This window comes from Pseudorasbora parva, chromosome 11, assembly GCF_024679245.1.
Source record: "Pseudorasbora parva isolate DD20220531a chromosome 11, ASM2467924v1, whole genome shotgun sequence".
Classification (NCBI taxonomy): Eukaryota; Metazoa; Chordata; class Actinopteri; order Cypriniformes; family Gobionidae; genus Pseudorasbora; species Pseudorasbora parva.
In genome coordinates this window covers 40,268,330-40,294,604 of record NC_090182.1, presented here as the reverse complement: position 1 = coordinate 40,294,604, position 26,275 = coordinate 40,268,330, and the positions used below count along the sequence as shown (strand labels likewise).

General features: G+C 40.2%; 2 protein-coding genes across 2 annotated transcripts; one reads left to right on the top strand and one right to left on the bottom strand.

Moving 5' to 3' along the window:
* Positions 1-57: 57 nt before the first annotated feature.
* Positions 58-18,506, bottom strand: tbc1d10c (TBC1 domain family, member 10C). Its single transcript, XM_067457945.1, has 10 exons — positions 18,382-18,506; positions 17,933-18,045; positions 17,383-17,479; positions 15,054-15,161; positions 14,075-14,181; positions 13,848-13,962; positions 12,220-12,285; positions 11,942-12,131; positions 9,554-9,714; positions 58-3,185 (listed from the first exon to the last, which is right to left on the bottom strand). The coding sequence occupies exons 2-10, from the start codon at positions 18,043-18,045 to the stop codon at positions 63-65; spliced, it is 4,080 nt and encodes a 1,359-aa protein (XP_067314046.1). The 5' UTR covers positions 18,382-18,506; the 3' UTR covers positions 58-62.
* Positions 18,507-21,346: 2,840 nt separating this feature from the next.
* On the top strand, positions 21,347-24,654 carry ndufs8b (NADH:ubiquinone oxidoreductase core subunit S8b). Its single transcript, XM_067456666.1, has 7 exons — positions 21,347-21,439; positions 21,995-22,038; positions 22,120-22,185; positions 22,272-22,361; positions 23,042-23,214; positions 23,295-23,423; positions 24,245-24,654. The coding sequence occupies exons 2-7, from the start codon at positions 21,996-21,998 to the stop codon at positions 24,374-24,376; spliced, it is 633 nt and encodes a 210-aa protein (XP_067312767.1). The 5' UTR covers positions 21,347-21,439; position 21,995; the 3' UTR covers positions 24,377-24,654.
* Positions 24,655-26,275: the final 1,621 nt, after the last annotated feature.

Below are 26,275 nucleotides of genomic sequence, written 5' to 3'. Positions count from 1 at the left end.
CTCACATTAAAACGTCTCACTCCCACTGTGAAATACGAATATTTGATCGAGTGTCTGATTATTTAAAAGTAATTGTCAGAAAAAGGGGCCGAGTTTCTCCTGGAGCGAGATGTCTGAGAGTCACTGTTCCCGGGGGTCGCAGCGTTATCCACACACTTCTTGCTGAGCACCTGGAAACTCTTCCCTCTTGTCTGAGGCTTTTTCCTCTCTTTTTCTTTGTCCTTTTCCATCTCCTTCTCTCGTTTCTTTCTGTCTTTCTCTTCCCTTTCTTTTCGCTCCTTCTCTCGCTTCCGTCTCCTCCTCTCTTTCGCTGTCAGCTTCTCCTCTTTCTCGCTAAAGTCCTGGATGAGGATTTTGGGGACGGGGGTTTTACTGGTCTCCCCACGGAGACGACGGAACAGACCCAGGCGTTTGGGATTGTCTGACTTTGTGGGCGAGTCAGGCTGAGCGTGTGTGTCTTGTGTGCGTGTCGTCTTTTCTGAGTGCATGTGTTCTTGCTGCTGTGGCTCTCTGAAGGTTTCCTCAGAGAGGATTGTGGGATAGGAAACCCGCGAGCTTGAAGTCCTTCGTACGCAGAGCTGAGCTGGTGGGATGTTTGGGTTTGGGGATTTTGAAGATGGAATTAAAGAGCGAGACCCTAACTCCTGGCTGTTTCCAGGTGTTGCACTTTCACTGTTATTAGGGTTGCCAGATCCGGCAGCACAATCCTCTGTATTACCTGCAGGATTGCCAGATCCAGCAGCACATTCCTCTGTATTACACTCAGGGTTGCCAGATCCATCAACACAATCCTCTGTATTACACTCAGGGTTGCCAGATCCAGCAGCACATTCCTCTGTATTACACTCAGGGTTGCCAGATCTAGCAGCATAATCCTCTGTATTGCACTCAAGGTTGCCAGATCCAGTAGCACAATCCTCTGTATTAAACTCAGGGTTGCCAAATCCATCAGCACAATCCTCTGTATTACACTCAGGTTTGCCAGATCTAGCAGCACAATCGTCTTTATTACATTCAAGGTTGCCAGATCCATCAGTCACAAGATCTCTGTCAGTCTCTGGTTGGTCAGATTCTGTCGTAGCATGCGCAGCACTGCATTCTGGGTTGCCAGATTCAACAGCTGAAACATCTGTATTACTCTCTGGGATGCCAGATCCAGTTGTAACATTCACTACGCTTTCTGGGTTTTCACCAGCATAACCCACTAAATTCCTCTCTGAATTGCCAGATCTAACAACAATTTCTACCTCTTTGCTTTCTGTTTTTTCAGATTCAGTGATCGCATCTGTCACGTTGCTTTCAGGGTTATTTCTTTCAGGGTTGCCAACAGCAGAATCCTCTATATTGCTCCCAGGGTTGCCAGATTCATTTGTAACAAGCACATTGTTGCTCTCTGGATTGCCAGATTTAACTGCAATCTCCACACCATTGCTTTCTAATTTGCCAAGTTCAGTTGTTAAATCTATCGTGTTGCTTTCAGGTTTACTACATCCAAGAGAAAAATGCCTTTCATTGCTTTCTGAGAGGATACTATCATCTGCTTTGCTTGTTTCTTCACTAGTATTGACTTCACAACATATTGTATTTTCAGCTCCTGTTGATTCATTTTCTTCACTATTTCCAGGATTGATTTCACCCATGTCGTTGTTACCAGACGTGGCACCAGCGGCATCATCCAGGTCACTGCTTTCAGAGTGTCTAGATGCCAGTGTTGCATCTGTTTCAAGAGTGTTGGTTTCATCAGCAGGATCCACTTCACTCTGCTGTGGGTTGCCAGATCTCACTGTATCCTGCATAGTGGAATCCATTGGACAGTGTACTAACTCTTTGGAAGCATCCATGTCATTGTGCTCTGGCTCACTGGATTGGGATTGCTCTCTGAGCTCTTCTGATCTCTCCGGATACTCACTCTCTGCTTCAGCTGTTTGCAATGGGTTACTGTCTCTACTGTCTTCTAAGCTTCTATCTTGTCTTTCTTCCTCCAATCTCTTGTCATCTTTCTCTTCACATATCTTTGAAAGCTCTGTTATCTCTATGGCTTCCTTTGTTTCCTCAACATTAAACCCTTCTTGCTGAAAACCTTCCTCCTTGTCTACATCACGTTTTTCACCAGTCTCTTCATCTTCCTCTGTAACTGTGTGTGTGTACAAATCCTTTTCTTTCTGTCTTTCTGAATGTTCATGTTGATCACTAGATATTTGAGACCTCTCTTCGTCCGGGACAACATGTATCTGTACCTCTGTCTCTTGGATATTTTCCTCATTTTGTAAGTTGTCTTCATTTATTATGACAATTGGCAACGTTTCTTCTGTTTCTTGTTGACAGTGTTTTGTTTGTATCTCCTCTTCCTGGATGTTGCTATCTGTCTGTATTTCCTCTTCCTGTTTACTGAAAACAGTCGGTATATTTTCTTCTTCCTGTGATGTTTTAACAGGTGTACTTTCTTCCACAGTCTGTTCATCCTGACATGTCTGTTTAGTTTGATTCGTTGGTGCTTCTCTGCTCTTATCATCTTGACGTCTGTCTTTTTCTATATTCTGTTCATCCTGATGTCCTTGCGTTTCTGTTTTGAGTTCATCTTGATTTGTGTCCTCCTCAACCACACACCCAGCGGTCCTTTCTTTCTCGTCACCTTGTGTTGTTGCTGAATGATCTTTCTGTTGGTTTAAAGCTGCTTCTGTATGCTCTTTCTCAAACACATCAGAGTCAATACTACAGGACACCACGACTGAGATTTTTGGATGTGTGTTTTTGTGTTTGTGTGTACAGAGTTCATCAGCTAGCCTGTCTTGTTTGTCCCTTTGCTCCCCAACGATACCACACACACTTCTCCTCCTCATCTCCTCATCGTCGCTCTCCTCCATCAGACTCCGTGAGAATTTTCTTCCCCCTCCATCCCACTCCTCTGTGTCAGTCTTACTGCTCCTCTTCCTCCATTTCTTGCGCAGAACCGAAGGAGAAAGAGAAGAGTGTGAGCGCATTAGAGGAATAATCAGGCTCCCCTTCTGTCGCTCCTTCTTTTCGCGCTCCTTCTGTTTATCCTGCACTCTCTCCCATGCCATCCGGTATCCGTAACAGCGCCCTCGTGGGTCAAAGGTCGAGTTCGGTCTATCTTTTTTCCATTTCTCCAGCTCTTTCTCAGTTTGTTTTTGCAGGTCCGACAGGGACAGGGACACTGAACATACCTGAGGGTGCAAAAGTGTTATTAAAGCAAAGAAATCTATCAGGACTTAAGGCCTATTCACACAGGAATGTTCGGCATGCCTTTTCAGACCAAATGTGCAAAATTTAAAAAGACCCAGTGCGACAAATTCGCATGACAAACTTGAACACTTTGTGAAATACTGGATACCTGTTGAAATGACTGGATTTTGCCCATGAAAATAACATGAATAGGTTGAATAACATTAAATGAGGACGCTCATTAATATGTAAAAAACAGCAGATGGGCTGAATGAAAATTCGAATTCACAAAATGCTGGTTGTCGGTGTATAAGCTATCAGGCTAATCGGATGTCTGTATGCTATCCTAATACTGACGCTAACTAAAACAAACAATGGCGACATTTACAAGCACACCTTTTGTTTCAGTCGGAATTATTTCATTTTTCTTGAAGAATCCAAACAAAGTTTACATGTACGATAAATAAAGTGACCGGGTAGATGTGAGCATTTATATGTCCCAAGCTATTAATCAGAATTGATTTTTTGACATGAACGCGCTGCACAAAGGTACAGAGTTTCCCACTGCTAGCACACACTATTCTCCTACATTAGGGACCTTCAAACCGAGTAGTTCTAGGAATTATCCACCATGGTGGTTCCCCGAGAATTAAAAGTTCCCCAAGGAACATTTTCCTGGTTGCATTCGCACCGCCAGTAGGAACTCTGAAGTGACGTAAGCCGCGCTTGTTGTGACTTTTATTCAGACGGCGCTGAGAACGCCAGAGCCTGAGCGCACGGCTCACATTCTCCATTTTCATTAGTTTACTATCTGTTTAACAGTCCGGTCTAACACATTATTAAAAAGAACTGTTATACAAAGAAAATAGACGGTATATGAAAAAGTATTAGCGTCTGCCACGTGGTTGATGTCCAATGATGTAGCTGTGCAGAAATACATATGTTTCGCTTGGTCCCCTTAAAGTTGTGTTTTATAATAGAAAAATTATAAAACACAACTTTAAGGGGACCAGTAGAAAAATAATGTAATAGAAAAGTTTCTATTTAGTGTAAAGGTTGAGAGGTCCATATAGCACTGTTTTCCATGTTCGTAGAGTTAGTTTGTGAGAAAATATAAAGACTATAATCTGTGTGTGGAGACATATAAAATGACTGGGGCTGATGTTTCACATGCGTTCGGGTTAATAAGCTAAAACTTGCATCACTGGTAGTTTCTATTGTGTTGGGTTAGACCCTCTGACTGTAGCTGAGCTGATGTAGGAGCTAATAGTTCCCCCAAAAAGAGTTCCTGGAACTAAAACCATTCCGGCCACTTCTGCCAAGTGTGAAAAGGTTCCTCACCTGCAAAAGCCCTTCTTATTTTCTTAGTTTTAAAGATCAGACTTAATATTTATCTATTTCGGGACCTAATTAGGAGATGATGGGCACATGAACCGCTATATGCTATGCTGCTTCTATTTATCAATCAGTAAAAACGGCTCTTCCCACGCCCAAAATAAAGTGTCTGTGGATGAGAGTGAGAAGTGAGGACTGATGGGACGTTGTTCTGCTCCACTTCACAGATGTAGGTGGTAGGAGAATTTTAGGGTGTGTTCACACTTGGCATGATTGATTAAACAAACCCTGGTACGATTGCTCTGTTAGTTCATTTGAATAAGTGTGAACTCTGCCATCCTCTACATATTTTTTTAAGCTCTTCAGGAGTTCTCAGCTGGTCAAAATACCATCATATGTTGGCTACGAACAAACGAGTGCAAGTAAGTTCTGTCTCATAATAGGCAATACCTCATAAAAACCGACCAATCAGGTTGTGAGTGTATCCCTATGCCTTTGGGTTCGTGATAAAAATGCCAATCTGGAAAAATTGGAAATACTTTAGTATTGTGAACATATATTCACTATTAACTACAACTTTTGCCTCAATAAACTCCTAATTTACTGCTTATTGATATGTAGTAATTTTAGGTATTGGTTAGGATTAAGGGATTTAGAATAAGGTCTTGCAGAATTAATATGTTCTTTATAAGTACTAATAAACATGAAATATACCAGTAATATGCGTGCTAATAAGCAACTAGTTATTAGTAAGAACTGAACCCTTAAATAAAGTTAACTTTTTTTTTGGTCTGAAAGCTAAATGAACCACAAGTGTGAGTAACCCTTAGAATAACTCGAGTCATTAAAGGGGGGGTGAAACACTCAGTTTCAGTCAATCTCATGTCAATCTTGAGTACCTATAGAGTAGTATTGCATCCTTCATATCTCCGAAAAGTCTTTAGTTTTATTATATTTATAAAAGAAATATGGGCTGTACCGAGTCTTTCCGGAAAAAAACGAGCGCCTGGAGGCGTATAGTGTGGGCGGAGCTAAAGAATGACGAGAGCGCAAAGCGGTGACGTCCTCAAGCGTGGAGAAGCCCATGGCTATCGATCTCAGCTAATAGATATGATCCAGAATCATTAGGAGGCTGAAATAAATTGAACAGGAGAAACGGCAACAGCAGGACGTCCGTCTCTGTGGTATGTACTGTATTTAGTGGCCTGTCAACATTTGTGTGTGTTTGCTCGCAGTTTATGAGGACATGATTCGGTTTATGGTTTTGCACGTCAGACTAGTGTAACGTTATACATAAAACAAAAATAGAGTCCGTTAGCGCATTTGAATGACTGAGCACGCGATCGTGTCGTTTACTGATGTTAATGTAATTGTTCTTACCATCTGTTGCCTAGTTTACATTCTGACTTACAATTCTGGTTATCTGCAAAGTTAAATGTAATTTTTCTGAAGCAACATTCTCATCAGCTTTGATGTATTTAAATCTTCATATTTATGATATTTTTACCTTTTATAAAGGACATTTTCCCCTAATCTTATTAAATATAGGCTTTGCTTCAGCTTTCCCTTTATATTCTTAAATTTGATTAATAAATTAAATTAGAATAAGATACAATAGGGTTGTTACCAATCAAATTAAATAATTAACACTGAAAAATTACAACTGCACTAAATAATGCTATGAGATTGTTTTAACTAAAAAAAGTTAACTAAACCACCAGTAGATGGCGGCAGGTGAATCCTTAGAGTCATTGAGTCGATTCGAGTCATGAGAGAGTCATTGAGTCGATTCGTTCAAACGGCTGATTCGTTCATAAATGAGGCAGTCGTTTATGAATAGGGCATTGAATATTTGATTCAGTAACGCGCTGTTGCTGTGCAATACGTTATGGTTCGGATGTGGAAATCTGATCTTGGAAATATTTTCGCTGCTGAAATAGAACAAAAGCAATAAAGCAATCAGTAAAATGTAAGTGACTTGATGTTAATTAATTGTTTATGGAACTGTCAAATGAAATCAGTGTCACATTTTCTGTCGTGATGGTATTCAGGAAAACTACATTAACTGTTATACAATATAAAAACTAAACATTTTGAATTTTTAATGCAGTATGTTACTGAGTTTCTTTGTGTGAGCGGGGCTGATTTGTTTCCATTTCTCCTCGAGAGGCTGCACGAGCCTCAACAGCGCAACCGTCAAATCATTAGCCTATAACGTATAGCCTACATTATATATTATTTTCCGGGCAAGCCTTAATCTCGAGCCCTGAAACTGATCTGAAAATGTAACGAAACGTTGTAGAAATGTAGTGGAGTAGAAAGTAAAATATTTGCTGCAAAATGTAACGAAGTAAAAGTAAAAAGTATGCACTATTTATTCTACTTAAGTAAAGTACAGATACGTAAAACATGTACTTAAGTAAAGTAACGAAGTATTTGTACTTTGTTACATTCCACCACTGGTGTACGGTGGAGATCCACTTTGCGACGCGACTAAAGCGATGTTGTGAAGCTTCCCGTCATTTCTGCGTTCAAACAGTGCAGAAACAGTGTTCACGGACGACTGGATCTGCAGTGTTTATGGGCGTGCATTTCCCCTCTCGCTCTAGTCACTCGCGCGCGCACCATACCGGGAGAAGAGCCCGTACGGCCCATACAAGGACCTTCCGTTCTGTTCACGTCAAGCCGACCCATACTCGAAAAAAACTCGCCGAAACTTGTGAGAAACCGGAAGGAGTATTTTTGACACAGAAATACTCCATCAAACGTCCAACATTAGTTTTTGAAACTTTGTCTATGTTTAGGATGGGAATCCAAGTCTTTAACAGTGTAAAAAGCTCAGTGTACATGAAACAGGATTTCACCCCCCCTTTAATTACATTTTACTTAACAACAACTGCAGCTCGTTCCTCACATCTGACATTTATACATCAATACACATGCGCAGTTTCAAGTTTTGGTTTTCAACCTGATCAAGGGTTTGCATGTTGTCTCGATCGAATTAGAAAACGATTAAACCGCCCCTATCGATCCAATTGAAATTTTATCCGAATCAAGCTCAACTGGATCGAATAATTGGATCAATCGTTTTACTAATGGATTATTTGGTTGCCTGTAAATGTAGCCATTGGTGGTCATTATAACAGCTCAAATGACATAGAATGTGATTTTGTAGGAATCGTAATCAGGCAATGGGATCACTTGGGGTCCTAAAGTAGACCAGGGGCCGTATTCACAAAACATCTTAAAGGTGCACTATGGAGCTTTCCGTCCACTGGAGGGCGCCTATTCAAAACAAAGGTGTAGTTTGTTGACACAAAGTGTGAGCGCAGCATCTTGGGAGATGTGGTCTTCTCATCACAGCCGGTGGAAAATAGGACTCGGGCAGAAATCACGTTCATGCATGCGGTTATTAACGTTACTGTAGTCTAAAGCAGAGCAGGACCGAGTGTTATGGACCTGAGCACAGCTGCTGGAGCGATTGTTAAACAGATACCCGCCCAGCGAATACCGGGACTTTTATTATGACGGGACGGGACACAGTCGCCGGGCGCCTGCACAGATCAGCTCTTCCGGTTATGATTTTGAGGTAATGCAGCTCTGTTTATCATATAAGATACATTTAAGTGTGTTCAAAACGATGTTATGACGTTACTCTGTGCGTTCACTTGTTCACACTGCTAAGAGTAAAGCGCTCCTGCCAAATAAAACCCGAAACCGAGGGTAACGCAGATATGACGCAATTGACAGGCGACTCCCTCAAATGCAATGTTGAAACGTCCCTGTCCTTAGTTAAAATAGCAATTTTCTCACAATTTACAAATAGTTGGAAACTTCTGGGATATTGTAAGTACTCAACTGAACAAAATATATAACACCGGCCTAGTGGTTTTTGGATATTTTACTGCAAAAATACTACATAGTTCACCTTTAAGGCTAAGAGTAGCTTCTATGTCGCCGATTTAAAAGAAACTTAAAAATAATGGGCATGTCAGTCCTGATTTTAGGAATTCTTACATTTTTGAGTATTTCACAAAGCATTTTTTGATGTGCTGTCTGAAGTGATCGACGGCTCCGAGCTCTGAATTTAGCCCAAACCCAGAGCTCTGCCCCATATCGCAGACCGAGAGTGAGGAACGAGGAGGCGGAGGGATGCACTTGAGGTGCTGGAGGTGACTAACTGGAGGTGACTAACGTTAGGATATTAGGCTCTCGGCTGTGTATACCTCCTCTCGTGCGGAGATCGTGCTCTTCATGAACTTTATTTATAAAACATCATTTTCGCTTGAATTCTGCAGTCTCTCGAGATGAAGACATGTAAGAGACTGACAATTAGCTGAACGTTTATTTAGTGACATTTAGCCTACTTTTTAAAATCTTTATTTAAATATAGCAACATGAAACCTCGTTCAAAAAAATATTTCTATAATTAATTATGTACAGAGAGTCCTCCCCTATCAGCCAATCACTGTGGGCATTGTTAGTAAGCGTGATGACATCATCCATAGCAACAAGGTCAACCCCGCCCTTACTCTTAGCTTAAGACTTCTCTCTATTCTTTAGTAAAAGTTGCTCTCAGCACCTTGGTGAATAGGTTTTAAGAGAAAACTCGTAAAAAAGAACGTTTACTGCCATTTAGGAGAACTCTTAGTGCTAAGATGAAATGTTTTGTGAATACGGCCCCTGACTTAGAGAAATGTCTGACGATACAATTTCTGAATTCTTCCTCTGCTATTAACTGTAACATGCCAAAATAGTACTTTCATGGGCTCCACCAAGTCATGGTTTATGTAACTGAAGTGGCTCTGGTCATATGGTCGACAGCACAAATCTTGTTCAGGGTTCTGAGAGATGAGAACACCTCTCCATAAAAACATTGCATTGACCGCATGCGAATGTTTACGCCAGTCTGAACACCGACAGCCATTCGTTCAAATTAAAATGTTTATCGCATCAGGTTTTCACACGGAACATTTGTTTTGGTGTGAACAGGCCTTTATTTAGATTAGTTGAAATACAATATCAGTAACATTACCTCATGGATAAAGGCATCGGTCTGCTCATTTTGGACGCGCTCTTTAACACCTCGCAGTCGCTCCAGGGTTTCCATCTGTCCATCGCATTCTTTTCTCTGCCGTCCCTCTCCCAGACATCGGCGCACCAGCACCACAGCAACCTGAAACAAAACACGCACACCTGCCACACACACACACACACACACACACACACACACACACACACACACACACACACACACACACACACACACACACACACACACACACACACATATGTGGTTACTACATGGATTTCAACATGTCAGCATGCCAAGTACTTGACTGGAAAAATGATGTAATACTCCAGCAGTAGCCTATTAGTGGCCTATTCTGTCAACACTGCTAACTCCCCCTGTAAATGTTGCATCGACACGCCATCCTCAATAAACCCGTCTCCGGCATGACGACTCCAATCTTTCGAATAATCTTACGAATATCTATTTATCTAATATGACCTCTGACCTGTAAAGTTACTAGAATAATAATCATATACTGTTTGTTCGTCGGCCAGAGGAGAACTGGCACCCCGACTGAGCCTGGTTTCTCCCAAGGTTTATTTTTCTCCATTCTGGCCCTGAAGGAGTTTTGGTTCCTTGCCACCGTTGCCTTTGGCTTTTGGCTTGTTCAGTTGGGGACACTTAAATTTTAACTATATCACGATCTGCATTGACACTATATAATAATTGAAATGAGATGATAACATCTCCGTTTTCTCCAGAGCAGCTCTACAGCCGAATCAAATTCTGTTGCATTATTTTCCTGTTAACACTGTGAAGCTGCTTTAAAAACTATTGGACTTGTAATAAGTGCTATATAAATAAGGGTGATTTGAACTGACTTGACTAAAACCCTTTTGTGCTCCATAACAAAGCTGCAGCAAAGGAACAGAATGTTGACCTCAAAACATTATAAATACACTTAGCACTGAAACTAAACATTTGTGTAGCTCACGTGTCTAATGCTCTATCTATGGAAGCTTTTTTCATAACGGAATAAAAAAGGGAATTGCGACTTTTATCTCACAAAAAAATGTATCACAGTTGTGCGTACAACTGCAAGTTATAAAATTGCAGCATTTATTTGAAAGATAACTTGAAACAGACCTTATTTGTAGACAAATAATTAAAACTTATTTGTCTACAAAAAACTCCAATCAGAGCAAATTGTGCCAAAAGTCTCTTCGACAGTCCCATGAAGCACTGCAAATGACGAAATCCAGTTAGTCTCTATACATTACTCATTTCTATAAAATATTCTTAAATGAATAGTTTCCATTAATGTCTCCATTGTTTTCAAATGTGATTGTGATTTGCAATGCATCATGGGATTGTAGTTCTTTCCCTTGCTAAAGCTATTAAGTAAACAGTTAAGTACTTTTTTAAAATTTCAAATACCTTTTTTTTTTAAGTTTGTAATTATGTGATTTACCTTGTTGCTGGTTAGTTTGGTTCATAGTTTAACTCTTTAACAAAGACTAGTTCCTATGGGAAAAAAAAAAAAATGAATGGAAACATCTTTCCAACCCATTAAAAAAGTGGACGGGCACCCTCCATAGCTGACCAGGGGCTTTGCAGAGTAGCCTAGAAATCTAGACGCACCCTAGCGGCAGCAAATTTAATCTGCCCGCGAGTGTCGTCTAGCAACTCTCAATACCCTTCTGAGCTGTATTCCCCTCCCTCTTGCCGGACTAATCACATCGTGTATAGAGTCGGCGGGCGGGGCCATAATGACGATGGCTGAGTTGCGTTTGCGTGTTTCTAGTAAACACAGAAACTGGCGAACGGCGGCGGTCTTTCGAATCAGCTTTGACCGCGACTCTGGAAGACTTGGAGTTAAGCTTTTCTCTGAGAAAAGAACAAAGAACGGCACTGAAGTCATTCTTAAAAAGGGAAGATGTGTTCGGAGTTTAGCCGACCGGATACAGCGAATGTTTAATCTATCAACAAGCTCTGTTTCACCTTCGTTGCTCCGGTTGGTCGTAGCGCTATCCTATCGCGTGCAGAGGGAGTTTGAAAGACAACCGTTTATCCCGCCCCTCGGATTGAGCCTTGTCTATGGTGAGTTTCCAGACCAAACATCTTGATGTGGGTCGGGCTTGTCAGGCTATTTGCCGAGATCACCGCCAAGCAAACTGACTTGCCTTAAAAGGATTTTGATACTACTCACATGATCACAGTGAAAACTCCAATCGTCTGACACTTTTTGTTGTAGAATAATAAGGGTGAGTGACAAATACTTTTGTAAAAAGGGACACATATTATTACAATGGCATCTAGTATCTGACATTTGTAGACAGTATGTCTAATGCCACAGCCAAAGCAACAGTTACTTAGCTGTATATAGTTCATATATAGTTGAGAACAAACCATAACAGAAAAAGAGATCCCAGACTCTGAGCAAAGTGTTGAAAGGCAGGTGGCGGCTGTATAGACACATCAGCCAATCAGTGGCAAACATGAGAGGCTCCACCCCCTGATTCTGTAGGTGTTTGTGTGCAGCTGGACACAGCTTCTTTAACACACTTGAGAGAACAGCAGCGTCAAATAAAACACCTTCCTAAAGAGAAAGGATAATACAAGTTTATTTATCATTTTTCCATGCACATTTAGCAGATGTTTTCATGGTTACAGTAAAGACGCCCTACCAGCAGAGGGCTGTAGTATCCAGGGAGGTAGAGCTCACTAATCTGCACCAGACACCAGAACGCCTCCTAAAACAGAAAGACATTTAGTTACACTATGTCATGCTAGCATACAATGCTGACTATTTCCGCATTAGCCTATGCATCTAATTTCAGGAATAATAGCCAGATTTTGTTTACTTCATCGCAATGATATGAAACTTGGTAAAGGTTTGGGAATTGCTATGTGAGCACACACAAAAACATAATTGACATTCAAAAGGTAAAATGGTCCTGAAAAAAATCACACTTGTGTTTCTATCGGTCAAAAATGACCACATTGGAAATGAATGGGAGAAGAAGTTCATCTAATGGAAACGTCTGGTACTGCGCCTAAACAAAGTCTTACTGAAAGCTAATTTTTTGAGATGTCAAGCTCAAATTTGGAACACAGCTTGTTTAGATGTCTGCTTTTGATTTCCTTGCTGTTTCAGAGTGAAATGTGTTTTTGATAATATAAGTTTCATATAAAAATTGAAAATGGTACTTTTGTGCATTTTTCATAATAAACTAGCCTAGAAATCTAGACGCACCCTAGCTGCAGCAAATTTAATATGCAATGAGTTTCGTCTAGCAACTCTCAATACACATCTGAGCTGTAAAAGCCAAACTCTGGTCAGGCCAATCACATCGTGTATAGAGTCGGTGGGCAGGTCTTAACATGATAACAGCCGAGTTGCACTTGCGTGCTACTAGTAGATCTGCTTCACGTTGCTCTGGTTGGTTGAAGCGCTATCCTATCGCGTGCAGAGGGAGTTTGAAGGACAACCATATATCCCGCCCCTCGGACTGAGTCCTGTCAATGGGGACTTTCCAGACAAAAACATCTTGATGTGGGTCTGACTTGTCAGGCTAATAATAAACATCTTTAAAAAAAAGATCAAACTTAAAGGTGCAGTGTGGAAATTTAGTGGCATCTAGAGGTAAGGTTGTGAATTGCATCCCCCACCGCTCACTCCTCCCTTTCGAAGCACAGAGCAACTACAGGGGACGAAACATGCCACAAATGTCGTCTGAGACAGCAGAGTAGCTAGCGATCTGTAGAGCAGTTTGTCTGTTAGGACTACTGTAGAAACATGGCGGCGCAAAATGGCGACTTCACTGTAAGGGAACCCACCACATGGTAGACGTGGCACATGTAGACAGAAATGACTCATTCTAAGGTAATACAAACATAACAGTTCTTTATTTAAGGTCTTTATGCTCCGCTGAAAACAGTTATGTATATTATATTGCATTTCTGTCAATATAGCCTCATAAATACTACACACTACACCCTAAAATAAAAAATATTAAATAAAAAACATTATCAAACTAAAATATAGTAAATTTTTTTCATTGAAATAAAAATAAAAAGACCACCAGAGGGTTTAATTGCAGTAATATTTCACAAAATCCTGTATTTAAAAAAAATAAATGCAGCCTTGGTGAGCATAAGAGACTTTTGTCAAAGACATTATACAAATCTTACTGACTCCAAACTTTCAAATGGTAGTGTACATTATGAATGTGTGAACTTTTGCGTATTATTTGCTTGTTTTATCCTTAATAGCTCTGTGTCATATACTGCATGATCATGACAGAAGCGGTACCTCAGCGGGCATGTTCATCAGAAGGACAGCTGCCACTGGACCCTGTGCCTGACAGTAGCCCTCGTCTGGACGGTACTGAGTGTACGCTTTCAGGACCTCCAGCAAGTCCTTCTGACTACTCACACAGAAGCGGACACCGAATGAGAAATATAGGTTTATGAGTAATGATGTGGTTTATAATGCTACAGAGCACATTGCATTCAGCATGAGAAGGGAAAGGGCCGTACCCATGGCCGTCTTTGGACTGGAACATCTCATGGAAGGGAAATTGTCTGTCTGTGTCTCTTTTGATGACATCGGTCCATCCCTGATGATCTGGAGCTTTAACTAGACACTAACACAGAGCAAACCAGGCTTATACACTACCCGACCAAAAAACAAGCCGCTGTTTGGATTTAAACAGACAAATGCTTAAAGGGTTAGTTCACCCAAAAATGAAAATTCTGTCTTTAATTTCTTATCCTAATATCGTTCGACACCCGTAAGACCTTTTTTCATCTTCGGAACACAAATGAAGATATTAGTGTTGAAATCCGATGGCTCAGAAAGGCCTTCATTGACACCAATGTCATTTCCTCTCTCAAGACCCATAAAGGCACTAAAGACGTCGTTACAAAGCCCATCTCAGTCATTTTATGAAGCGAAGAGAATAGTTTTTCAGAATCAGGAACAGAATTCTTCTTTTTTGGTGAACAAACCCTTTAAGAGTGAATGATTGGATCATTATTGCAGTCATTATTATGTATTTAGCATGTTATATGTTTGGAAACAGTTACATCATATCATTTATTTACATCAAGAGGTACATCATTTTTTGGTTCAGATCTTGTATCGCCAATCCAAGAGCCGATCACTGTGAAGTCTCCTCCAGCACATCTCAAAGACTCTCAATGATTTTAAGGTCTGCACTCCGATTCATGTGTGAAAATGCTTCTTCATGCTCCCTCACAACCGTTCTTTCCCAGTCTGAGCCTGAGGAATCTTGACAATGTCATCCTGGATTACGGCCATGATACACACTCCATCAATGAGGGTTAGAAGAACTGTTGCCAAACACATAACATGCTAGTAACATAAGAATCACTGCAATAATGAGCCAATCATTCACTCTTAAGTATTTGCCTATTTAAATCCAAACCGCGACTTTTTTGGCCAGGCAGTGTATAAAAACATCAAAACATGACACAAATACAACCAATCACTTACTTCATAGAGTTCGTGGTTTTTGTCTTTTCTATCCTTAGCTCCACAGAGCAGTGGCCAGCCCTTTGCCCTGACGGATGCTGGGATGCCCTTCTGACATTGACCTTTGACCTGAGACAAAGGAAGAGACTTGAGGGATGCTCATGCTAACAATTAAATGCTATCTCTTAGCTATTTTAGCATATTCAAAACAAAAACAAAAAGGGGGGGGGGGGATAAAGCATTTGTTTAATAATTACCCAAATAACATTCAATAAGACCCACATCTTAGATACAGTGTCCTCCACTAATATCGGCACCTTTGGTAAATATGAGCAAAGGTGGCTGTGAAAATAAATCTGCATTGTTTGTCATTTTGATCCTTCATTCACAAATTATAAAATAGATGTTTTTCTCAAATGCATGTTGGCCACAATTATTGTCACCGCTAGGAATTCGTATGAGTAAAGTATCACTGAACTTTATTCTAAATCATTTTTTTTAAATTTAAGAGAATTAAATTGTCCAGCCATGACTTCCTGTCCCACAGGAGTATAAATATGAGGAAACACAAAAGCCAAATTCCCTTAATCATTAATGTGTCATCATCTCCTTAATCATCCATTAATGTGTCATTAAGCACAAAATGAAGCTTCTGCCCTGACCGTCCCAGTCCCCTGATCTGAACCCAAGAGAAAAACATTTATTTCATAATGAGACCCCCATTCAACTGTTTCACTTCAATGAAAGAATTGTGTGATTTTTTTTAATGAAAGATCAAAAGGACAAACAATGCAGATTTATTTTCACAGCCGCCTTTGCTCATATTTACCCGGGTGTCAATATTAGTGGAGGACAGTGTACAGATAAATTTGGCACTCATTTACAGCCTGCAGCATTTGACATTCAACATCCTGTATGTGGGCCCACTGACAATGACATATGAGGTCTCACACAATAATCAGCTGACAAATCAATGCTCAAAGAATCAAGACGACCAAAAATGCTGGGTTAAAAACAACCCAAGATGGGTTGAAAATGGACAAACACAGAAATTGGGTTGTTTGAACAGGTCCATTCACTGGGTCCACGCAACACAATTTCTGGCTTTGTCCATTTTCAACCCATCTTGGGTTGTTTTTAACCCAGCATTTTTTACAGTGCACTTTTTTCCCTAAAGTCAACTTGGACCAATGACAGCTTGTGAACAGCTGAGCTATACACATTAGTAATTATTAAATATTATTAAATAATCAATTTTTTAAATTAAAGTTTTAAAAATAGCCTTCTACAACACAGCTGTTAAACTTAAACATAACCTGAATATTTAATTATTCTCTTATACTGTCCCTTGTGAAAAAAGTGCTCTTAATTGTGTCGAATGTGCACTTGTAGTTAACTTCAAACCTTCAAACCGATTTTTTTTTAAACGGTACTTGCAAGCAATCTAATACTAATAAAATAAAATGCACTTAAGTGTGGGTTAGTACACACATGACTGTTTCTTGTAATAATGCCAGATCCAAACTATCACTTTAAAGTACAATTTAAATAATTGTTTTAATAATCTTTTAGCATGCTTTAAAGACGTATGCTTATTTTGATGTGCTGACTAACATACTAAAGCACATTTTAATTATAACTGTAGTGTATTATTTTCAGTATTTACTTCTTACAGTTAAAATATTTAATCAAATGCAACTTTATGATTACAAATGTGTAATTACAACATTATTTAACATAAATCATTTTCAGCACATATAAAGATGTTCTAAATTCCCACATAAGTGCGTCAAAAAAGAAACATTTTCATGTAATATTCAAATAATATTCAATTAAACGTCCGCAAACATCACATTCAGTTTATGCGTATGTATAGATGCATTATACATAATCTACATATACTATACACACTATACATTAATAAGAGTATAAGAATATTGTAGTACAAGTTAAGCATATTATTAATAATTAATAAGTACTATCTGTAATAAGTACTCTTTTTTTAAAATATGTTAAAGTTCACCTCTTTTTCATTAGCACATATTGCTCATTTTTTCAGTGCTCGATTATAAAGTTAATACTTGATTTAACTTTTTTTTTTTAAGTGATGTGTCACCACAACGTTTGATTTTGCTTGACAAGCATACTTTTTCATATGTTAAATATGAATTTCTCATGTCTCTGTGAGGTTTTCTATAATGGTGATATAGCTGGGGACAAAATATGAATAAATGTCTGAATGATGGATGGGCCCCCATGCCTAAGTTAATATTTGAAATGTGCCAGATGAGGATAGGATCTTTCTTGTTAATATATGCAAACACAAGTCAACAACACGAGATAAACACACCTTGTTGCTCTTTTTCTCCATGACTTGCTCCCATTGAGTCATGAGGCTGAGCCACTTGGACTCTCGATGTCTCACTAACTCTGGACATGGGCCGTCACTGTCAACGACACACACAATCAGCAATACTACACCGAGACAGTCAGTGCGAATAACATTTTCCAATCGCACACCTCTACCCTGCGTCCTAACTCACTCTCTATAAAGATGTCTCCATACCAGTGCAAAGCATGAGTGTCATAAGAGGCAAACACACAAAAAACAGGAAACCACACTCTTGACAGGCTAGATATCTCTATAGCAACATGACAGGATGTTGAGAAGGAGAAAATGAGAGTAAGAGGTGCAGAAGGTAACCGTTGAGTAAAAGTCGTGAGCTATGACTGAATTATCAATACAAGACAGGAGAAGAAATGCCTTCTGAAAATGATTTGTCCACAGATCAGACACTGGATAACACACACTGTGCTCAACTAGGGCTTTTGGGAGTGACAAACACTTAAATTAACCTCTAATCTGTGATGGACGTGAGTGGACGGACATCAACACACACCTGTCAGTTTCTCCATTTCCTAAAATGAAGCCAAAGCGGTTAGTCTCCAGGACCGTGACCTCTGGCCCATGACTCCCCTCCTCATCCTCGCTGTGGTCCGGTTTAACAGACATCTGTGTGTGTGTGTGTGTGTGTGTGTGTGTGTGTGTGTGTGTGTGTGTGTGTGTGAGAGAGAGGGAGGGGGGGGGGGGGGGGGGTAAAGCAATACATCCAGAAACAGATTTCTATATCAGTCTCATTTCAGGTTGGCAAACAAGCGCCATTTCAAAAGCTTCTCTGCACGACACAACATACATAGCAATGTTTTGGTAGAGAAAGAAACTGTTGTATGTATTGATTTGAAATTAAATTCTGTTTGCTAATGAAAACAAGGCACAAAGTTATCACTAATACAACAGAACAACAGAAAAACAAAGTTGTGCAATAGAGGTCAATAGAGCAAAGATTACCTTCACGCTTCTGCCACACTGAAAGGTGCAGTTGTCCTCAGATGGGAGGGAAGACAACTGAGACCAAGACTTCCGCTGTAAAGTCAGCTAGTGTGTGGTTGTGCGTGCGTGTGTGCGTGCGTGCGTGCGTGCGTGTGTGTTTGAATTACTAATGGCTAAAGGAAAGGGCAGGTTGGATCCTTCTTTATTATGAAAATCGAATAGCCAGAGACTTCATGTGTTAACCATCATGAGGAAGTGAGAATGACGTTTCACTAGAGCACTGCGATGTGTTGATGGTACTTCATCTACAACTATTTTAACCTTACATTAATTGAGAGACTACATTGAATACTTTTAAATATTTGTCACTCAGGCTGAAGGCAGATTAAATATTTCTTATAATATCTCATTGGCTTTATTTTAAAATATATTCCAAATGCCTCATAACACTGCATCCACCACACTATACAGATAAAAATACAAACGTTTCATGCTAAACTTAAAATTCTTCCTCAAACCCCTTATAGATAACATCTTGACATTCACCTGGTGCTACTGGCAAACCGGACCAAGGTCAGTGGCATGTTGGAGGAATTTTGCAGACAAAAGCTCCAGAGTTTATTGCCAATGAAAAGTTCGCACAAATGAAGCAGCTTTCTGTTGCTCAACGCTGTGAAATCATGACCAATTTGTTGCAAAATCTAGGAAACCGTTCGCCCTTTTGCAAAATTCCAGGTTGTGTGGATCTCTATTAAAATGGCGGATTTCACCAGTGAAAAATCGCTGAAAAACAGTAAAAGTGACCGTACCTTTATTGTCAGAGTTGGACGGGTATAGGTATTTTAAAAATAACATTCAATTGTAAATTTAAAAAACTATTAGTAATATGGTGAAAGTGGTATTTTGTGATTTAGCACAGCTGGAAAGCTCTATTAAACACAAAACAAAGATGGTGATTTTTTGTGTAATAATATTTAAAATAAGGGGTACATTTTATTTGCACAAACGTGGATTTTTTTATGGTTGCCACATATTTTGTGGCATTTAAAATGAACGATTAATTTTTTTTCATAAAAATGGATTTTATTTTAATTTGTAAAGCAACTGAAAAACTTAAAACTCTCTAAATTACTTGAAATAGGCCTATATATGATTCCCCCACTCCCCCTTAAGTTTAAACCATAGACTGTAAAAAAAAATTGAAGACTTCACTCTCTTCCATTGTAGAAAAGCCGCCAATGTCCCAATATGGCGCTGACATCTTGCGCTGATTCGGGACCCGAGTCTATTCTGTAGAGACCGTGAAGTGGACCAACCACCTGGGGCAATCGAAACGCCTTCGTTTTTTAGGGCTTGCCTATTGTGACATACACTGACAAGGCATTACATCATAACCTGGTATGTGTTGCTCCCCCTTTTGCTGCAAAAACAATCCTGACCCGTCAAGGCATGATTCCACTAGACCCCTGATTGCTGTGATATTTGGCACCAAGATGTTAGCAGCAGATCCTTCAAGTCCTGTAAGTTGCAAGGTAGGGTCTCCATGGATCGAACCTGTTTATCCAGCACATCCTACAGATGCTCGATTGGATTGAGATATGGGGAATTTGGAGGCGAAGTCAACACCTCAAACTCATTGTGCTCCTCAAACCATTCCTGAACCTTTTTTGCTTTGTGGCAGCGTACATTATCCTGCTGAAAGAGCCCACAGCAACCAGGGAATAAGGTTGCGGGTGTACATGGTCTGCAACAATGCTTACGTAGGTGGTACATGTCCAAAGCTTCACACTGCCTTCTGTCCATAGTGCATCCTGGTGCCATGTGTTCCCCAGGTAAGCAACGCACACGCACCCGGCCATCAATGTGATGTAAAAGAAAACTTCAATCAGAATGATCAGACCAGGACACCTTTTTCCATTGCTCCGTGGTCCAGTTCTGATGCTCACGTGCCCACGGTTGGTGGTTTCGGCGATGGACAGGGGTCAGCATGGGCATCCAGACTGGTATGGGATGGCCCCATACGCAACAAACAGGGATGCACTGTGTGACACCTTTCTATCAGAACCAGCATTAACTTCTTAAATAAATTTGAGCTACAGTAGCTCGTCTGTTTGATCGGACCACATTGGCCAGCCATCCCTCCCCACATGCATCAATGAGCCTTGGCCGCCGATGACCCTGTTGCCGGTTCACTACTGTTCCTTCCTTGAACCACTTTTATGCAGATCGGGAACACCCCACAATAGTTGCAGTTTTGGAGATGCTCTGTCCCAATCAAACTTGCTCAAATCCTTACGCTTGTCCATTTTTTCCTAATTTTCCAATTTTTCCATGCTTCTAACATATCACCTTTGAGGACAAAATGTTCACTTGCTGCCTAATATATCCCACCCACTAAGAGGTGTTGAGATAAAGAGATATTTAGTGTTATTCACTTCATCTGTCATAATGTTATGCCTGATCGGTTGTTGTGCCTGATCGGATATTCGAGTGAAAAAAAAGGATCTAGACCAAGAAGTAGGGCAGGACTTGACTTTGCCCATAGGGAGTTGATTGGATAATGTGGCGTACTATTGGTCGATCTCATGTGATATGGTGACATACCATACTAACTGGTGACAACTTGTTACTGGTGACAAGTTGTCACCAGTAAACACGTCATCAGAGAAGAAAAGAGATGTCACTGCAAGAGGGAGGGATTACAAAGGCCCATAAATTAATAATGATGTGCAGGGATAAACAATGTATAATAAACACTGTAGACATAATATTCCATAAAAAACAAAAAACAAGTAGGCCTATTGTCTAATAAAATTTCATTGTGACTAGGTTTTAACTTGTTATCATTTGCTTTTATATATGCAATCAGAAGCCTAATGGCTGTAATGCAATACCATTTTAAAAAGGTAAAATAAAATATTCAATACAATTAAATTATATGCGGAGGGCGGACCCTCAAAAGTAAATCGCTCTTGTCTGTCACGCGCAGGTTAAGAAACACCACGTGACCAACGCGCTCTCTGAAAGCGCAAGCAGCAGTGCACGGATTCTCTGACCGACCGACGATAGCACCTCGGTGAGTTAAACACGCAACAACTATGATGAATATGTATATTTTCGAATAATTTGAATAGGTAATCAATGGACGTTACATTGTTTCACTCAGTTTAACTCTAGACTATCACGGACAAGTCAGCAGGATACTATAGGGGGATTACATGGAATGGTAAAATATATAAGGAAAAACAATAGCTAGCTAAATAAAATAAAACCCTTGCAAATATAAAAAAACTACTTGCTTTAGTCGGCATCTCTGCCTAAATATCATCATGATAAATTAAACGGAATAAACTACTATATGACAGAATTATTAGCCTAACTCTTAACACAAGTGGATTGTGTTTAGGTACGAAAGGCATTTATTAACAATAATTTACTTGCATGACAGAAGTTGTTCAAGGTCTGACAGATTGGGAAAGGAGATTACCAGCAGGCTTATAACGCAAATCTGTTCATTTGGCATAAAGCCTGTCTGTTTCAATCTCAGTTGGCTATAAGTGGTATATTTGCACCACTGACACAATAGGCCTATATCATAGACATGAATATGTATGTCTCTTTGGCTGATTAGGATGAAGATGATATTGTGCATGATGTATTCCTCATGCCGCACAGGTGAGTATATGCTGTGATATGATGTAGCTGTCTGAAAATGATCATTTGATAATGATACAATTATGTTTTAATTTCATTAAGGCTCTTTCGCAGTCAGATTTGGACCTGTCCGTGCCTTTAGCCTTACCGTACACAGGGGAGGCTACAGTGAGATTATACACAAGACACACATACATTTTCACAGCCTAAATAGCAGCCATACATAAACAATACTACAATACCTGTCTCTGTAGAATATGTGAATGCTGAGGAGTTGCCAACCGACATGAAGTCCATCACAGACCGCGCTGCACAAACACTGCTGTGGACCGAACTTTTCAGAGGTCTGGCTGTATAATGCTTGTTTAAAAAATGTGCTTATTATGCTTTTTCAGATATTGCCTTTCATGTAATGTGTTGTAGCTGTATGAAGGTAGGGGAGAGCGGGCCACAACCTAACGCTTTTGACTGTGTAAATCCACTTGGGGTTTAGAGTATTTATTTTTTCCCACATGAATTGCACACATGACTAGTAAAATTATGTGGTTTTCTTGCATTAATACAGTGTATACTTTTTTCTTGATTCACCCGAAAGAATGAAAGTGAAATGTGACAACATGCCCCAAAGGTGGGGTACATTGTAACATGTGAGGGGGCACATTGTAACATGAGCAAATGACAGCTTAAAATGTAATCTGATATAATCAAAAATATCCAAAACAAACTAAATTATTTTGTCTATAAAATACAATGATTAACTTTTTGAAATAATATAATGGCATTTTTATCATTAAAAATACACACATTTTTGATTTAGACAACAAACACATCGCTAAACAGCATAGTTAAAAAACAGAATAATAATTAATTATTTCTGAACTTTGACTCTCAGTCTTTATTTATCCTTTTCTCATGGTTTCTTAAAAGAATTCATAAAAGTATTATTATTTGTGAATCTGTATGGCACGTTTGGGCATAAATAATAATAATAAAATGTATATTATATTCTGTGTTTGCATGGCAGGTTTGGGCATGACCATGAGTTATTTGTTTAGAGAACCAGCTACTATCAATTACCCATTTGAGAAAGGCCCTCTCTCTCCCCGTTTCCGAGGCGAGCATGCGCTACGCAGGTATCCCAACGGTGAGGAGCGCTGTATTGCGTGCAAACTGTGTGAGGCTGTCTGTCCTGCTCAGGTACACACACACAGGTTTTCCTCACCCATCTGTGATTACCTGTGCCGGGTATGTGTTAGCAGTGTTTTCGTCTCCTGTAGGCCATCACTATTGAGGCAGAGACTCGTGCAGACGGCAGCAGAAGAACAACTCGCTATGACATTGACATGACCAAATGCATCTACTGTGGATTCTGCCAGGAAGCCTGTCCTGTGGATGCAATCGTAGAGGTACACACATATATTACACTGTACAAACATTAGACGCAAGCAGCGCAACTCAACACAACAAATTCCTGATGCCCCGTTTTATTTCTGACATGAAGGACATATTGACTTGCAAGTGTACACAGACTTAGCCTAGAAATCTAGACGCACCCTAGCGGCAGCAAATCTAATCTGTCGCGAGTATCGTCTAGCAACTCTCAATACACTTCTGAGCTGTAAAGACCAAACTCTGGTCAGGCCGTATAGAGTCGGAGTCGTGTATACATCGTGTATAGAGTCTATATATCGTGTATAGAGTCGGTGGGCGGGGCTTAACATGATGACGGCCGAGTTGCGCTTGCGTGCGAACGGCGGTCTTTCGAATCAGCTTTGGAGTGACTCTGGAAGACTTAGAGTTAAGCTTTTCTCTTTGAAAAGAACAAAGAAAAGCACTGAAGTCATTCTTAAGAAGGGAAGATGTGTTCATAGTTTTGCCGACCGGATACAGCGAAAGTTTAATCTATCAACAAGCTCCGCTTCACCTTCGTTGCTCTGGTTGGTTGTAGCGATATCCAATCGCGTGCAGAGGAAGTTTGAAAGACAACCGTTTATCCCGCCCCTCAGATTGAGCTGTCAATGGTGAGTTTCCAGACCAAACATCTTGATGTTGGTCTGGCTTGTCAGACTAGCACAGACTAGCTGTCCGCTGTAAACACAGTGTTACATTGAGGATAGATGCAGTAGATTTACTTAATCGATCACCGAGGGTCATTTAGTCCAAAACTGCTCATTCTAACAACTGATTCCATTAATAATAAAATAATTTTCCCTTTCTTTTTGTGCAGGGCCCTAATTTTGAATATGCAACTGAGACTCATGAAGAGCTGCTGTATAATAAAGAGAAACTGTTGAATAATGGAGATCAATGGGAGGCAGAGATTGCTGCTAACATTCAGGCAGATTACCTGTACAGATGAACATCCTGCTAACAGCAACACAAACAACAGACGACTACACTTCATCAGCTACCTGCAACTAAAAATGACACTTTGTATAAAACCACAAAAAGTATTAATGTATTTGCTGTCTAAACGCACAAAACATAATGCACATTGAATGTTCATATATCTGTTCATTTTAAAGTAGTGCATTCAAACACAATAGGATATTCTCAGGGGCACATGTTATGCACAGTTCAATGTGAATGTTCACAGGAAATACACATATTTGTTTATTCTCTGATGAAGTGATTAAATGATAAATTAACAAACAAAATAAGGTGTATTTCTTTTCTTACCAAAATGCTAATATTTTAACCGTTTACCACATTCACATTAAAAATATCATTGCTGTCAAGCTATTTTTAATTTAGTTGTAAAGTATTTATATATTATTCAAACTATTATTTAAAATTGCACATATAGCCTAGTACATACCATAATAGTTTAAACAATATTGTATTATAAAATCATAAATTGATCAGTACATTCAAATTTACTAGACTATATAAGGGGCACATATTAAGTAACCTAGTATCTAGACGCACCCTAGCGGCAGCAAATTTAATCTGCCAGCAAGTGTCGTCTAGGAACTCTCAATACCCTTCTGAGCTGTATTCGCCTAACTCTTGCCGGGCCAATCACATCGTGTATAGAGTCGGCGGGCGGGGCCATAATGACGACGGCCGAGTTGCGTTTGCGTGCTTCTAGTAAACACAGAAACTGGCGAACCGTGGCGGACTTTCGAATCAGCTTTGACTGCGATTCTGGAAGACTTGGAGATAAGCTTTTCTCTGAGAAAAGAACAAAGAACGGCACTGAAGTCATTCTTAAAAAGGGAAGATGTGTTCGGAGTTTAGCTGACCGGATACAGCGAATGTTTAATCTATCAACAAGCTCTGTTTCACCTTCGTTGCTCTGGTTGGTTGTAGCGCTATCCTATCACGTGCAGAGGGAGTTTGAAAGACAACCGTTTACCCCGCCCCTCAGATTGAGCTGTCTATGGTGAGTTTCCAGACCAAACATCTTGATGTGGGTCTGGCTTTTCAGGCTACATATTAAGCACATTTGTATCTGAATGTTCAGAAAATACATATTTGTTTATCCTCTAAACTTTTTCTTTCGGCTGTTCCCTTCAGGGGTCGCCACAGCGAATCATCTGCCTCCATCTATTCCTATCCTCTGTATCCTCTTCTCTCAGACCGACTACCTTCATGTCCTCCTTCACTACATCCATAAACCTCCTCTAGTCTTCCTCTCGACCTCCTGGCATCTCTGTCCTCAGCATCCTTTTACCGATATATTCACTCTCCCCTCTGAACATGTCCAAACCATCTCAACCTGGCCTCTCTAAATTGTCTCCAAAACATCTCACATGTGCTGTCCCTCTGATGTACTCATTCCTGATCCTATCCATCCTCGTCACTCCCAAAGAGAACCTCAACATCTTCAGCTCTGCTACCTCTAGCTTTTCCTCCTGTCTTTTCCTCGGTGCAAATATCCCCAAACCATACAACATCGCTGGTCTGACTACTGCCCCGTACACCTTTCCTTTCATTCTTGCTGGTACTCTTATCACACAACAGACCGGACACTTTTCTCCACCCATTCCAACCTGCCTCCACACACTTCTTCACCTCTTTTGCACACTCGCCATTGCTCTGGACTGTTGACTCTAAGTACTTAAAATCCTGCACCTTCTTTACCTCTTCTCCCTGTAACATCACTGTTCCAATTGGCTCCCTCTCATTTCCACACATGTATTCTGTCTTGCTGCGACTAACCTTCAATCCTCTTCTCTCCAGAGCAAACCTCCACCTCTCTAGACTTTCCCCCACCTGCTCCCACTACAGATCACAATGTCATCTGCAAACATCA

Bases quoted from the DNA above. Each gene is read 5' to 3' on its own strand.
- ndufs8b (XM_067456666.1), top strand. From the start codon at position 21,996: ATGAAGATGATATTGTGCATGATGTATTCCTCATGCCGCACAG. The intron at 22,186-22,271 runs GTGAGATTATAC...CTGTCTCTGTAG, and splicing joins CGTACACAGGGGAGGCTACA to AATATGTGAATGCTGAGGAG. The intron at 23,424-24,244 runs GTACACACATAT...CTTTTTGTGCAG, and splicing joins CTGTGGATGCAATCGTAGAG to GGCCCTAATTTTGAATATGC.
- tbc1d10c (XM_067457945.1), bottom strand. From the start codon at position 18,045: ATGTCTGTTAAACCGGACCACAGCGAGGATGAGGAGGGGAGTCATGGG. The intron at 14,182-15,053 runs GTAAGTGATTGG...GCTCTGTGTTAG, and splicing joins AAAACCACGAACTCTATGAA to TGTCTAGTTAAAGCTCCAGA. The intron at 12,286-13,847 runs GTACCGCTTCTG...TTTCTGTTTTAG, and splicing joins TGATGAACATGCCCGCTGAG to GAGGCGTTCTGGTGTCTGGT.